The 14,543-nt window shown below is 55.9% G+C and overlaps 3 protein-coding genes across 4 annotated transcripts; 2 read left to right on the top strand and 1 right to left on the bottom strand.

Moving 5' to 3' along the window:
- Positions 1-5: 5 nt before the first annotated feature.
- spam1 (sperm adhesion molecule 1) lies at positions 6-3,404 on the top strand. The gene is made up of 5 exons (XM_088417556.1): positions 6-79; positions 1,177-1,355; positions 1,887-2,621; positions 2,712-2,801; positions 3,005-3,404. The coding sequence occupies exons 2-5, from the start codon at positions 1,191-1,193 to the stop codon at positions 3,332-3,334; spliced, it is 1,320 nt and encodes a 439-aa protein (XP_088273682.1). The 5' UTR covers positions 6-79; positions 1,177-1,190; the 3' UTR covers positions 3,335-3,404.
- A 1,242-nt stretch (positions 3,405-4,646) lies between these two features.
- On the top strand, positions 4,647-7,966 carry LOC148423008 (hyaluronidase-like). 2 transcript variants are annotated; one of them, XM_088417916.1, is made up of 6 exons: positions 4,647-4,804; positions 5,195-5,376; positions 5,825-6,476; positions 6,542-6,811; positions 6,869-6,958; positions 7,467-7,966. In XM_088417916.1, the coding sequence occupies exons 3-6, from the start codon at positions 5,832-5,834 to the stop codon at positions 7,797-7,799; spliced, it is 1,338 nt and encodes a 445-aa protein (XP_088274042.1). In that variant the 5' UTR covers positions 4,647-4,804; positions 5,195-5,376; positions 5,825-5,831; the 3' UTR covers positions 7,800-7,966. The 2 variants fall into 2 exon arrangements, with proteins under 2 accessions (XP_088274042.1, XP_088274041.1); XM_088417915.1 differs by having other exon boundaries at positions 5,195-6,476.
- A 2,581-nt stretch (positions 7,967-10,547) lies between these two features.
- On the bottom strand, positions 10,548-14,472 carry gpr37a (G protein-coupled receptor 37a). Its single transcript, XM_088417245.1, has 2 exons — positions 13,769-14,472; positions 10,548-12,536 (listed from the first exon to the last, which is right to left on the bottom strand). The coding sequence occupies exons 1-2, from the start codon at positions 14,336-14,338 to the stop codon at positions 11,700-11,702; spliced, it is 1,407 nt and encodes a 468-aa protein (XP_088273371.1). The 5' UTR covers positions 14,339-14,472; the 3' UTR covers positions 10,548-11,699.
- Between the last annotated feature and the right edge of the window lie 71 nt (positions 14,473-14,543).

Below are 14,543 nucleotides of genomic sequence, written 5' to 3'. Positions count from 1 at the left end.
TTCTTGTTTCGCGCGAGAAGAAGCGGCAAAGAGCCAGAAAGGGAACTTCCCGCTTTCGAGGCGCGGACAAGAGACGCAGGTACGAGCTTATTTTCTACAACGAATGATTGGCATCTCAGGAAAAATACTTCATTTGACAAATGTGAAAAAAACGGCGCCGTTTCGTTGAATCAAATGTATTGCGGTTATTTATGTGTTCTGCTAAGTCTTCAAGGCGGAGGCAGTGAATGGACAGAAGCCAATCGTCCACTTTCCAGCCTGACCGAAGTTGGGCAAAAAATAATTGCATAACAAACTGGCTCAGTTTCCCTCTAACAGGTCGCTGCCAAATATTTTGTGACTAAATAATTAAGCTCTTGGATGATGACGTGGATTTCGTGAGTCTATTTCACAATTTTTTTTTTTAAATGTATGCAACTGGTTGATTTGACAGCTTTATGGAAGAGTCGGGAAGAATTTCATATCAAATAAAGATAACCTAAATTCCTTCACGGACCCCTAAGCCTGAGAAACTGTTCCAGAGGGCCGGACCGGTAAAATCGCGGCGCAGTATATCATTTAAGAACAATGAGTGCCATTTACAGTAGCTATATGGAGAGTTTTGCTATGCATGCTGGGACGATTTAGTGTGTCCGATGCGCGTGTCGTTCATGTCTTCGGAGTGCCGGAGGAAGGCGAAGAGAACACGCGGGGGCTCGGGGGAAACATGCAAACCCCGCGCAGGAAGGCCGGCCGGGATTGAACCCGAGTCCTTTAACCGTGAGCCGGACGCGCTAACCGCTGCCACGCCCAGCTGCCAAATAAATCCATACCACAAAAGGCAAATATCCGGCGGATAGTAAATATGCGCTTAGACAACTTGTTTTCGAGCAGTCCGGTGAAGCGCAAAAAACATTGAGTAAACTCTAAATGGAGCTGCAGTGTCTGATTTTGGACACTGCGTGGCAGCCACATAATGAGAGGAAGCCGAAAACTCACAAAGAAGAAGAGGTGATGTCACATATAAGACCGATTGTTTGCAACGGCATGGCCAGATACGCTCCAGACTCGACCACGAGGAACTTTGTAACCCGGAGCAATAAACCACCGGCGAACATACAGCCGAGGCGGCTTACCGCAACAGGTAGGATCTTTTTGAGTCCTCGTCAAAGCGTCGGCGTCTTCTTCTTCTCTTAGAGCCGAGCGTCACAATGCTCCTGCGCTTCCTGGTCTGCATGCAAACGGCGAGCTTCATCCACGCGCTGCCGCCCGCCGAGCCGCCCCTGATCCCCGAGCGCCCCTTTGTGGCCATTTGGAACGCCCCCACCGAGCGGTGCCGGCGTCTGGACGTCCCGCTGGACACCGCGGCCTTCCAGGTGCCGACGGCTTTCGGGTTCCCCGTCTCTCGCGTTACACCTTCAAGTTGATCAGCTCGAAGGGACAAACTTCATGTCCCCCCCAGCTCACAAGATATTTAATTCCGCGGCGTTTGGCTTCAGTGCTTCATTCTATAGCAGGGATAGGGAAGTCCGGTTCCAACACACCTGAATGAAATAATCAGGCTCGTTATCTGACGAGCTGATTGTCTGAACCGGGCGTGAAAGGCCAGGAAGACATCAAAACCAGGAGAGGGCTCCCCAGGGAGCGGAATCCCCCACCCCCGCTCTATAGCGTAGGTGTCCGACTCCAGTCCCGGAGGGCCGGCATCCCGCACGCTCGCCGGCTCTCTCCCCCCAACGCACCCGAGCTCCGCGGGAGCTTGAAAACCATCTTAATCATTTGGCGCGTTTGACAGAGAGGGTTCCGGGACAGGCGGGACGCCGGCCTTCCGGGACAAGAGTCGGACGCCTGCGCTCCACGGTGCGGAGTTGCTTCGCAAAGCGTCGTTTGATCACCCCTTTTTCCAGGCCGTGACGACGCCGGCCCTGGTTCCGGGCCAGTTCCTGACCGTCTTCTACGAGAACCGGCTGGGCCTCTACCCCAAGGTCGACCCCGTCAAAGGAACGCGCATTGCGGGCGGCATCCCTCAAGACGGCAACCTGACGGCGCACCTGCTCAAGGCGAGGTCTCAAATCAGACGCTACGTAGCCAAGGACGGATCCCCCGGACTCGCGCTCATCGACTGGGAGGCCTGGCGCCCCCTTTGGTCCCAGAACTGGGGACCCAAGCGCATCTACCAAAAGCTGTCGGTGGCCAAAGCCCTGCGAGCCTACCCGTTCTTGCCCCTCAATAAGATCTTAAAGCTGGCCGCCGATCAGTTCCGGAGAGCCGGGCGGAGCTTCATGGAGAAAACCGTCAAGCTCGGCGCGGGGGAGCGGCCCGGCCGCCGCTGGGGCTTCTACTTATACCCCGACTGCCACAACTACGGCTGGCGCGCGCCCAACTACACGGGCAGGTGCTCGGCCAAAGCCGCTAAGCAGAACCGGGAGCTGATGTGGCTCTGGGAGCAGAGCGGCGCCCTCTTTCCCTCGGTCTACCTGCACCTGGACCTGAAGGACACCCCGCGGGCGGCTCTCTTCGTGCGGCACCGCGTCCGCGAAGCCCTGAGGGCGGCCGCCTTACCCCGACGGCCGTACGCCGCGCCCGTTTACGTCTACTCCAGACCCCTGTACCGAGACCAGAAGGAGATTTTTCAGACGGCGGTAAGTCCTGCGGCTTTAGCCCCGTGCGGCTGTCCTGTTCCAACCCTGTGACCCGCTAATCGAAAGCCCCGAACGAACGTGACTTGGCAGGCGGATCTGATGAGCACGGTGGGGGAGTCGGCCGCTCTGGGCGCCGCCGGCGTGGTCATGTGGGGCGCGAGCAGAGACTACGATGACAAGGTGAGCGCGGCGCCGAAAAACGAAGCCGGTCGGCCGCTATAAACCCGTCGCCGATCCGGGTTTTCCCACGCCCGTCGCTCCAAAAGACGCTTTTGGATCCGAGTCGCGGCCGGTCCCGAAACGTCGAAGACGAACGCGGTTTCATTTCAAATGCGCTCGCGCGGCTCCGGCGGAGCCTTCCCGTCTCTCCCGACGTCTTTCAGACCTCCTGCCGGTCGCTGTCCGACTACCTGCAGTCCACGCTCAACCCGTATCTGGCCAACGTGACGGCGGCGGCCATGTTGTGCAGCCGGGCCCTGTGCCAGGGGCGGGGCCGCTGCGTCCGGCGGAACTACGACTCTCCCGTCTACCTCCACCTGGACGCCGCCCGCTTCGCCGTCTTTCGAGCCGACGGCAGGTACGTGGCCGCGGGCGTCCCGTCCGCTCGGAACCTGGAGGACTGGGCCCGAGGCTTCGAGTGTCAGTGCTACGCCGGACGAGAGTGCGGGGCGCGACTGACTCCGCTGGACGACGTCCAGGTCATACGGGTGTGAGACGGCGCGGCTGCGCCCCCTGGCGGCCGGCCGAAGGGTCCCCTTGACTTGGAGTGTCCCCCCCCCCCACTCCCCCAAAGTCAAATCAAATATATGTTTTGGGGGCAAACGTTAAGTATTTCTTTTGTCAACTTTGACTTTGCCTTGAAAGCAGTCCATATTTCATCTTCAATAAAACCAGCAATCCAGATGTCTGATTTTGTGCTTTGTTTTTTTAGTGAGGCCATGAACGTGCTGTACAAGCCTGAAATTGACCTTGTTGATGCGTTCAGTGACCGCTCTTAATGTGGGAAATTTGATACACACTTAACTCGCAACAAATGTATATGACCACAAGAAAATATGAAGCGTTTAGGATGGTGAGATTTCTTCTGTCTCTCTACAGTTTTGACATTCTTGCCAAACTGTTGCCAAATGCATTTTGACAACTTTCAAAATTCGAACTGAAAAAAAAGAAACAAACTCATAACTCATGCCAGGGACGTATTTTCACTTTTTTTTTTTTAAAGCGTCCAGACATTCAAACCCAGATACTGAAGTATGGATTAAATACGTAAATATCGGGAAATCAAAGTCCTTAATGTACTGAAGTAGCGATTGTCCAGACTCTTAAACAAACGTGAAAGTACGTCCCTGGCATTGAATGAGTTCATATATTTGTAAAAATGTAATCCTTTTGAAAAGTGTCCAAATGCATTTGATTTGGGTTTTTTTTCACAAAATCATTGGATGTTTAGTATTTTTGTTATAACGGGGCATGCCATTTGCAATGTTTATTTCCTAAACTTTATAGCTGAAAAGTAACATCCAAGTAACTTGCTGTCAAATTGAATCTGTCGCTGAATAAAAAGGACACAAATTTTAAAATGTAATCACGCTGATCAAATTCGAATGATGCTTTAGTTTTGTTTCGGCAAATATTTGCAAGGGGGGGGTCCTTGTAAATGTTGCTTTCTGAAAGGGGTCCTCGACGCCCAAAGGTTTTGACGAGTGAAAAGTTTGAGATGACTCGAATGTCATGAGGAAAGACGTCCTTGATCTTGAACCACGCCCCCTCCCTTGTCTGGCAATATATTTTGTTTCTTTTCTTAGTCGCTTTGAGTAATCATTCAGTCACGCGTTTTCATCGGTACGACTAAGAACGGATGCGAAAAATGAACTCAAAAAGTCAAAAGCCTCTGCGCTCTGACCGATGGCGAGGCCGCAATTTGCCCGGCTGGAAAGTCACGCGCAAACGCCAAAACGGCTTTGACGTTAAAAAAACAAACAAAAAATGCGATGACAAAGGTCGGGAGGGCAAGGCGGCATGGGAAAAGGCGGATGCACGCGGCTGATGTCGCCAGGCTTTATGACCGTGGGCCACTTTGATGAAGGGCTTTTTCTTTGACGCCCTCGCAAAGGCTCGCTTGAAAGTCGCGCTTCAGAGCGGCCGCCCTTCCACTCATCCGCACCCGGACGGACGGCTCTCAGGTAAGCGCACGGCGGACTGGCGTTTGGAAACTCGGGAGATTCCGCCCGTCCCCGTTTTGAGCCCGCCGCCCGCCCGTCCCGGGGATTCAAATTGCGTTTCCGCGGCCGTCCGAAAAACGGGGCGCCGCGATCGGAAGGAAGGGCGAATGAATCGGAACGTGGTGGAACGCCTTCCTGAATTGGGATCTGGTTCTCAAAGTGACGTGGAAGTGACGTGACATCCGAGCGAAATTGTCATCACGGCGACCAAAAAGCTCCAGATGAGCAACCGTTGCCTTTCAACGTGCGCGGCTAGCTGCAACGCCATCCGGGAACTATGCGGACGTGCTAAAGAGCGTTCAAACAAATGCTAAATGATCCATTTGAAACCCTTTTCTGTCATTTCGAAAGGAAAAAGCCGGAAAAGAAAAAAGGCCGCTCTCTACCTTGGGAAGCGCGCGTCTTTCCCGACGCCGGCGACGCGCCGTTGCAGGTGGACTTCCTGTCCCGAGCCCGACGTTCGCCGACATCCCTGGACTTCGGGGACCTTTCGGAACGTCCCGCCCGAGGAATCGGAAACCGCCTCCGCGCAGGTGAGGACCTTGCCGACGCCGGAAAAGGCGGCCAAACGCGACCTTTAACCCGCTCCGGTTAAGGAGCCCATCACAGCCTATCGCCATCTTTTATTGCCTTCGTTTACCATAAAACAATTTACGAGCGACGCCATTTTGCAACCTTAATAATAATAATAATAAAGCGCTCAATTTCGAACCCCCCGCCGGGAGCAATTTTCAGCCGATCGGGCTTTCCCACGTTTTCGACGGTGAGATCAAAGGACGGGCACAGAAACAAAATGGCCCCGAGATGTGCCGACCCGTCCAAACGCTGGCGGCCGTCAAATTTGCGCCTTGAGGTGGGTCTTAGGCGCTTGGCGGCAGATCGGGGAGGTCGCGGTCGAACGCGAGGCCTGATTCCCGAAGCCAGAAGATACCCGGGGAGGGAACCGGAAAAGGCCCGCCCGACTCCGCTTTTTGCACGCAGCCGGAGAATGCGGCCCAACGTGGTCTGCGCGCTCTTGCTCCTGGGCGCCGCCCGGGCCTCCCCGGACCCCCGGACGTCCCCGCCGGCGGAGCCGGGGCGGCCCTTCCTGCTGCTGTGGGACGCGCCCACGGAGCTGTGCCGGAGCCGCTTCGGCGCGGCGCTGGACCTGTCGCAGTTCCACCTGGTGAGCAGCACGCTGAGGTCGGCCACCAACCAGAGCGTGGCCATCTTCTACGCGGACCGCTTCGGCATCGTCCCCTACGTGGACGAGGACACGGGCGAGTCGGTGGACGACGCCCTGCCTCAACTGGTGGACCTCAAGGAGCACGGCGAGCTGGCCGAGGACGACGTGGAGTTCTACATCCCCGAGGACGGCGCCGGCCTGGCCGTGCTGGACCTGGAGGAGTGGCGCCCGCAGTGGATCCGCAACTGGGGCCGAAAAGACATCTACCGCCGCCTCTCGGTGGCCAGGGTGAAGGCCGGGCACCCCGAGTATTCCGACGACGAGGCGGAGGAGCGCGCCAAGGCGCTCTTCGAGGCGGCCGCCGAGGACTACTTCCTGCGCTCGCTGCTCCTCGGCAAGCGGCTGAGACCCAAGCGCCTGTGGGGCTACTACCTCTACCCCGACTGCTACAACTACGACTACCATAAGGTCGCTAAGCCTTTCGCCTTCGCCCGCCGGGCCGGCGTCCGAGCCACCCTTCCCCGATTTTGCAGAACATGAGCGGCTACACCGGCAAGTGTCCGAAAATCGAGGAGGACCGCAACGACGAGCTCTCGTGGCTCTGGAGCCAGTCCACCGCCCTGTACCCGTCCATCTACCTGGAGGCGGCGCTGCGCGACTCCCGCCAAGCGCGGCTCTTTGCGCGCCACCGCCTGGCGGAGGCGGCCAGGGTGGCGCTGCTCCCCGACGCCTCCTTCTCCATCCCCGTCTACGCCTTCGTCCGCCCCGTTTACAAGGACCGCAAGGACGCGTACATGTCGGAGGTGAGCGAACGGCGTTTCGCTCCACGGTCCCGACCCTGACGGCCGCCCGTCTTTCAGATGGACCTGGTCAGCACCGTCGGCGAGGCGGCCGCCCTCGGCGCCGCCGGCGTCGTTTCCTGGGGGGACATGGACGTCTGCAAAACCGAGGTACAACCGGCTGCCTCGACCGACGCGTCGACTAAAACCCATAACCGGGTTGACGGTCTACCGCGGGTTCCGTAACCCCGAACGGGCTCGGCCGGCGCGCCGCGCGCGCCGTCTCACCGTTCCGATCAGTACCGGGCTAAGTCGGTCGATCGCCGAGTTCGAAAACGCGCGCATGCGCGAAGCAGAAAAATTGAGCGCGAACCGAACGGCGAACCGAAGCTTTCGATAGCCCGTCGGGCTTCAATCTTAAGGATATGTGCGCATTTTTAGTAACGCTCAAATGAACGGCGTCTTCTGTCAAGCAGTGACCTCTGCTGGCAGAAACGAGCACTGCGGTTGATTTGGAAAAACCCTGTGAATTGCAGAGGTAAAAGACGAATTAACTACAAATATCGGAAGGGTTTAGTGTTACTCCATAAACGAGGCGTCTCCGAAAACCGAAGCGGCGAGGCCGATCGGCTGACTGGAGCCAATTTGAAAAAAGCCACCCGGGTTTGACGGCCCGCAGTACTCGTGTTTCGCCGCCCGGCGCCACCTGACGGACGTGATGAACCCCTACCTGCTCAACGTGACCACGGCGAGCAGACATTGCAGCCAGGCGCTGTGCCGCGGCCGCGGCCGCTGCCTCCGCAAGAACTGGGACGACGACGTCTACCTCCACCTGGACCCGCGCCGCTACCGCATCGAGCGCAAAGACCCCCTCGGCCCGCTGACGGTCGGCGGCTCGGGCCCGTCCCGGGACGAGGCGCGATGGTTCCGGGACCATTTTAAATGCATGTGCTATGGCGAACAGCCGTGCGACTCGCTCGAGACCGACAACGCGATCCACGACGGCGACTGAGGGACGTCGGCCCGTCGTTGACGTGGCCGCCTTTCTCCGTTCGATTTTCTCACGCTTCGGAACCGTTTTGGCCGAGTAACGCCGTTTGAGTCAGGGCGTCGTTCAACAGCACTAAAAAGGAAAGTACTTGTCTGTGTCCAAAACGGGGAATAAAAAAATGTCCTGGGCGTATTGTGGCGGGGCTTTTTTTTTTTAGATGTCGAGAATCCGTTCCAAAGTGAAAGCAAGACTGAAGAGGTCGGTAGCATCCGAAGACTTAAGCTGCATTGCAACTTTATATCCTCTAGTCTAGAGGGACTTAAGCTGCATTGCAAGTTTATATCCTCTAGAGGGAGCCAGAGGCGCCTCAGGCTACTTAGTTTGTAATCGTGTCAAGAGTGAAGGGGGAAGAATACACTAAAGCTGCAGTGGAGGTTAAGGGCCTCTAGAGGGAGCCAGAAGTTGCGTCTCACCACCTGTTACCATTTTAAATATTTAAAGATTGACATCATACAAACACAAAGAATTTCGCTTTAAAACACTTTCATTTTGTTCTGGAGGAAAAAATGGGGGGGGGGGGGGGGGGCTCTGGCGAAACAAGACAAACGTGTTGATTGTCTGGTCTCACCAAGACATTCCGCATATCTATCAGTCTTGTTTTTTTGTGTCACGGAATGTAAGCGTTTACATTTGTGCTGAGTGATATGCAAAATCGGCTCGGGTCATTTCCATAAATGGCGTGTGTATAATTCGCTCTGACAGAAGACGGGGGTTGCTGGGGGGGCTACAAGAGCTTAATTGTCCTCATTCTTTCGTCTTTGTCGGACGCTTTTTAGGTCACCAGCTGCCCAGAGTGATGCTCCACTCAGGGAATTCATTACCCCCCCCCCCATCTTTTTTGTACCGATGGGGGGTGGGGGGCATAATCGGGAATCCAGACAAAACAAGTGCCCATGCTCGCGGATACACTAGTGGCCATTGTTCCTTCAAAGCTTCTTTGGTGTGCTAATTGGACCGTCGGAACATTTCTCACAGAATTGATCTCACAAAAGTTTGAGGGCTGCCCACAAACATGACTAGAGGGGGTCGCAGGTAGGTTCAAGTAGGGAAGATGGCTTTTTCAATAGGATGGACTGGGATTGGTCGTTCGCTTTTTGCAGTACGTCTTTATTTCATAATAAGATTCCACTTCAATGTTCGTACGTGCAATTCAAAGGAAAGGCTTTTTCCAAATCAACTGCAGTGCTTGTTGCTGCCAGCAGAGGTCACTAGCTGTTAGATAAAAAAAACTTGAATTCAAGGGCACTTATTTTTGTTGTTTTGTGTGTTCCACAAATATTTGCAATGGCCTTCCTCTAAAAGGGCTCTCCACACGTAAAATTTGAGAGGCCATGACTTGGCGACAACTAACGAGCCAAAACGCGCTCGGAGGCGGGAGGTCATGCGACCGGAAGGCCCAAAAAGTTGCGAGCGGCTGGCTCACCTGATCCAGAGCGGCAAGCGGACCGGCGGAAAGTCCCCGAGAGCGCCGCCCCGCCAAGACATCCGAGCAGCGTGTTCCGCGGTCCCCGCCGCCCCATTGTGCTCCCATGAATGGGGGCCGTCTAATTGACGGCGCGGCGACGGGGGCCGCCGGCCCGGTCGGCAACAAAGACCCAAACACGCAGCGCCCGGGCCTGCCAAAAAGCACAACAATGGCCCTCCGCCCGATTAGATCACATGGAATGAATATTACTGGCAACATCAAGGAACTAAGTCACGACGGCGTTTTAGCGCGCTAGCACACTCGGTGAATTCGCGAGCTGCGCTTTGAGCGTCGGCCAACGGCCGGCCCTTCGGGCTTGTTTGCGGGCCGGAGGGAACACAATACGTCAGTGTCAGAACACTGTGGGCCCGTTCACACGCTGGCGGGCGGGCACGGGGGACAATGGCGGCCCTTGTGCTCACGCGGCCCGGCAGCGTTGGTGGGACCCCTCAAAAAAAGCCAAGAAGATGCAGCCAGTCATTCCGTTAACGCAACTCACTCAGTTTGATGCATCGTGGAAACATTTCCACCGCCGTCAATACTTTTCTGTCTTCCTGTTCCCGGATTTTCCGCACTGCGAGGTACACCGCATTATATGGCGCTCCTTCAAGCGACGGCCCAGTTTAAAGGTGTTTCTCATGTGAAGGGCGCACCGCATTATAAGGCGCGTGGAATAGAAGCTACAGTAGTGGCTGGACTTGCACCGTGCATCCACTAGATGGAGCTGCGCTAAAGGGAATCAAAACAAAAGCGTTATTAATAGACGTTCAAATTGAAACTAAAGAGGATTCATCAAAAATGGAAAAAAAATACCTCTTGAAACTGTTTGGATCGAGACCAATCAAGAGTTTCAAAGAATATAAAACTGTTTTGGATCTATTTTATGAAATTGCGCTTCCTTTTACAAAAACCGGCAGATTGTGCGCCTTGTCGCCATACAAATTTCTTAAAAATTGGAGCATATGCAGCATATGGAAAAATTCAGACAGGGTGATAGTTTTAATGTAAAAAAATACGTTTATAGGTCAAATTTGGAGAATTCGCATGGCGATCAAGTTATTTTACCCATCCCCAAAAAATGTAGACTCATTGTTTATGCGTTGTATAAGGTGCACTGACAGCTTTTGAGAAATTCGAAGGCTTTTAGGTGTCCCTTGTAGTACGGAAATTACGGGATTGTACGTTTTGCGACGCTTCTGGCAAGTACAAGAAAGCACCTTTAAAAAATACAGGTGGACAAAATACACATTTTTATGCTTTTTTATTTAATGACTATTCATGTGGCTACAAAGTGTTCTGTGAGCGCGCGGCTACATGACAAGCTAAAGTACAATCGCGACGTGCGGTGATCGCCACCTAGAGGGTCGGAGTCGTCGGTGGAATTGAAAGGAACGCGACACGGCTAACTTCCCGTGGCGCGGACCACTTTCGTTTACGTTTTACGAAGCTAGTGAACAAGACTAGCGATAGCGGCAGCCGCGCTTGATATTAGCTTAGGATGACCAGATTTTCAGAACTAAAGAACCGTGATGCCATCATTTCGCCGAAAGTGAAAAATTCTCACCAGGAAGTATTTATAAGAAATCCAAAGTCAAGTGGTATTACCTTAGCTAAAGCTAAACGCTATCCCTGACAAGAGTTCAATAGCGCTAAACAAATGAGTGCACTATCTTTCCCAGTGCTTTTCAAGTAGATTGTGCAAAGCCCTCCCTAAGAAAGAGAATACATTCTGCACCCCCCTCCTCCACTTGCCACGCCCACCATAAAAATAAAAACTGTACGAGTATACCTAAACCCATATCCTTTTTGACATTGACAAAAGCAAAAAGCAATTTCAACCAACTTGCAACAACTGTTAATGACCATTATTTTCCAAATATAAGACACTTTTTTTTCAAAAGAACGAAGGCCAAAAGTATAGGTGCATGGGGGGGGCTTTGCAAAAAATAATTGAGAAGAACTGACTTAGCTCAACATATCTGGCGGCCACTTTGGAAACGCTAACCGCACTCGATTTGATGTTTCCCGTGATTCTGACACACGGAAACAGGAAGTAATTCCAGTTCCGCAGGTAAAGAGAAGATGGCCAATCGGTCATCCGATAGCTTTGCAACCGGACCCAAAAAAAAAATTGAACGTTAGGACGTGACATGTAAAATCGGGTCAAAACAACGGGGCTCGCAAACTAGCGCTAGCGGCGACGAGTGACCATCAAGGCCGGGTGCGGCGGCGAAATCGCATCTTAAACTTGGGCGCCTTTTCCGAGTTTTCGTCACCAGCCGCGACTCCCGCCAACGGGTCTGCTCGTCACGCGGCGCCAGTCCTTCCGGGCGGCGCCGTTCACGTCCGGATTCCTTCGGCGCGAGCTATCGCCGAGTCCGCGGGGAGCTCGGATCTCAGCAGCGCGTACCCGCCGCGGCGGCGCCCGCGGCCGGCGCCTCCCCGTCGGCGGGGGCGGGGTCGCGGCTCGCCAGCTCCAGCTCGTGGCCGGCCCCGCCCTCGGGAGCGCCCCCGGGAGCGCCCCCGGGGGCGTCCCGGGGGCCGCCGCGCTCCACGCAGCAGCAGCAGCAGCAGTCCAGGAAGGCCTGACGGAAAGGCCGGCACAGGCACAGGACCAGCAGCGGGGCGCCGGCCGCCTTGCAGAAGAGGAACATCTGGCTGAGCAGTTGCAGGACGTCCAGGGTGCGGGGCGCCACCCCCGCCGCCATGTAGGCCAGCACCACGTTGCAGATGTTCTCGGGGATGAGGCAGAAGCCATAGAGGATGGCCAGCGCCACCACCGCGCAGTTCATCTGGCTCTCCAGGCCCATCTGCCTCTTGGTCGCTCGCCCGGCGCCGCGGATCTTATGGGCGGTGGCCAGCGAGCAGAAGATGGTGAAGAGCGTGGGGAGGCAGAAGTAACAGCCGAAGAACCACCAGAGGCGGGCGCCGCCGTACGTCAGGCCCAGAACGTAGAGCGTGTCCGGCAGGCGGGTGGACACGCGCGCCACGCAGCGCTGGTGTTGGGTCCCGGCCCCGCCGTCGGGGGCGGGCTCCTCCTCGCTGGCCAGCTGCCGGATGAGGAGCTCGGGCAAGGCTAGCAGCAGGGCGCCCGCCCAGATGATGGCCAGCTTGGCGCCGGTGGACGCCCAGTTGTCCGTCATCTGGTAGTGGGAGCGCACGTTGGCGGCGGCGCGGAAGCGGTCGATGCACAGGGCGCACAGCGTGAACGTGGTCACGCCCTGGGACGCCACCTGCGGGCGGGCCAAAAGAAAAAAACCTTCGCAAAGAGGCGGGAAACGAGGCACCGTCCGCCGCCGCGACATCAAAGAAAAAATCAAAGAAAAAGCTTTTTACGTAAAGAACGGGAAGGGCGAGAAGGATCGTCATCGCGCCGCAAGAAAAGAGTCACGCCGTCTGCTATTTTGGCTCCGCCATCTTTAAAAAAGACAGAGGGCGAACCGACTGACGATTTGCCGGAACAAAAGATGAGCGTTGTGCTGAAACAAACGCCGTTGTTTGACACGCGCGACGGGCAGTGCAAATTTGCCACCGCAGTAACAAATTTGGCTGTCGCCGTACCAAATCTTTTCAAGGCCCGAACCGTGTGCCAAAAACAGGAAACGTAAACCCGTGGCCAAAATAAAAGCAAGCACACAAAGGATGCCATTCCCGCCATCGTTTTGGAACCTCAACTCAAGACCCCGGGGCCAAATCTGGCCGCCCGCCATCTTGTGACTTAAGCAACAAACGTTTTGTTTCCAATCATTCTTTTGAACAGTTCCTACGATTAAAACGCGTTTGACACCCGACGAGATCAGAGGAAAGACGACCGACGCTAATGTTTTACGTCCTCGACCCAGTTGACAACATAACCGCGAAGGACAGAGGCTCGACTGTGACCTCGTAGGCCGGTCAAGTTTACGTGAATTGAACACATTTAAATTCTGATAATAATTCACAATATGACATTCAAACGAGTCATTGATTAGATCTGCCGCATATAAATGGTCTTACACAAAGAACATGGAAGAAATCTCCTTTTTGACAGTAAGTAAAAGGATTAAAAGGCAAAGAAGAACAGGAATAAATAAATCCGAATTTGGGGGGCTATCCCTGCTCTAATCCGAGCGCGCTTTAACTGTGATTTGCGCTGTGATTGGCTGACGTGATCGGCAGCAGACGCGTGCCGGCCTCTTCGCGTTGAGCAGATTAAACGTGAAAAGCTCCCGTAATGCAGTCTGCCTCCTTGCGATTAAAACATCTTAATGAGGGTCTACGCCGACGGGCGGACTTAGCAGGGTACCCTGCGGTACGCCGTCTGCGATGCCGCGGCGACCCGGAGCGCGATAAAGCGGGGGAGGAAGGTGAGGAAGAGGAAGGGTGCGGACTTAGCAGGGCACCCTGCGGTACGCCGTCCGCGATCAAGTAAGGTGAGGAGGAGGAGGAGGGACGCGGAGGACAAGGAAGACGCGGGAAAAGCTACCTCCAAATAGGGGACGAGGCGGCACGCCGCCTCCCCCAGCAGCCAGTCGTCGGTCAGGGCGTGGAACAGGACCAGCGGCAGGCACAGGCACAGCACCGAGAAGTCCCAAAGCGCCATGTTGGCCAGCAGCGAGTGCGACACGCTCCTCATGTAGTAGTTGTGGCACACCATGCACATGAGCGAGACGTTGGCCAGCACGCCGACGCCCGCCAGCAGCGCGGCGCCCGCCAGCAGCGCGCAGGCGCCGTACGCCCTCGCGCCCGGCGGGTAGAAGGGGTGCCTCGGCCGCTTGCCTTTGCTCCCAGGGGTGCCCGCCGGCTCCGGCGGCGCCTCGCCGTAGTCCTCGTAGTCGCTGGCGTTGGCGTTGGCGCCGGACGGGGGGACCTCCGGCTCGTCCTGCTCCTGCGCTCGCCGCCTCCTGGGCGGGAGCTGCGCCGGCGCCTCCGCGCCGCGCGCCGGGGGGCCCCCGAGCCCGAGGGCGTCCCCGGCGCGCCGGCTCCGCTCGTCCGCGTGCGCGGCCGCGGCCCCGACGCACATCCACACGCACAGCAGCCGGCTCAGGAGCGGCATGACGGCCTCGGGAACATCAGGCCGAGCCCGCGGAAGAGCCGGGGGCGCGCGGACTGACCGGGCGGCTTAGAGGAGCTCGGGGCGACGGCGGGGGCGGACCCGGGGGCGGGCCGAGGGGGTGGGAGTGGGCGCTACCAAACGGGACTGGGATCACGTGGCGTTAAGTCGCTCTTATTTCAAAAGAAAATCAATCTAAGAGTTTCAA

The sequence above is a fragment of the Hippichthys cyanospilos genome, chromosome 6 (assembly GCF_059441005.1).
Source record: "Hippichthys cyanospilos isolate Australia breed blue-spotted pipefish chromosome 6, RoL_Hcya_1.0, whole genome shotgun sequence".
Lineage (NCBI taxonomy): Eukaryota > Metazoa > Chordata > Actinopteri > Syngnathiformes > Syngnathidae > Hippichthys > Hippichthys cyanospilos.
The sequence above is the reverse complement of the archived record's forward strand: the minus strand, read 5'-3'. Positions and strand labels throughout refer to the sequence as shown.

Excerpts from the sequence above, each read along its gene's own strand:
- spam1 (XM_088417556.1), top strand. The coding sequence starts at position 1,191 with ATGCTCCTGCGCTTCCTGGTCTGCATGCAAACGGCGAGCTTCATCCAC. Across the intron at positions 1,356-1,886 it reads TGGACACCGCGGCCTTCCAG|GCCGTGACGACGCCGGCCCT; the intron begins GTGCCGACGGCT and ends CCCTTTTTCCAG. Across the intron at positions 2,802-3,004 it reads GCAGAGACTACGATGACAAG|ACCTCCTGCCGGTCGCTGTC; the intron begins GTGAGCGCGGCG and ends GACGTCTTTCAG.
- LOC148423008 (XM_088417915.1), top strand. The coding sequence starts at position 5,637 with ATGGCCCCGAGATGTGCCGACCCGTCCAAACGCTGGCGGCCGTCAAAT. Across the intron at positions 6,477-6,541 it reads ACAACTACGACTACCATAAG|AACATGAGCGGCTACACCGG; the intron begins GTCGCTAAGCCT and ends CCGATTTTGCAG. Across the intron at positions 6,812-6,868 it reads AGGACGCGTACATGTCGGAG|ATGGACCTGGTCAGCACCGT; the intron begins GTGAGCGAACGG and ends CCCGTCTTTCAG.
- gpr37a (XM_088417245.1), bottom strand. The coding sequence starts at position 14,338 with ATGCCGCTCCTGAGCCGGCTGCTGTGCGTGTGGATGTGCGTCGGGGCC. Across the intron at positions 12,537-13,768 it reads GCCTCGTCCCCTATTTGGAG|GTGGCGTCCCAGGGCGTGAC; the intron begins GTAGCTTTTCCC and ends GCCCGCCCGCAG.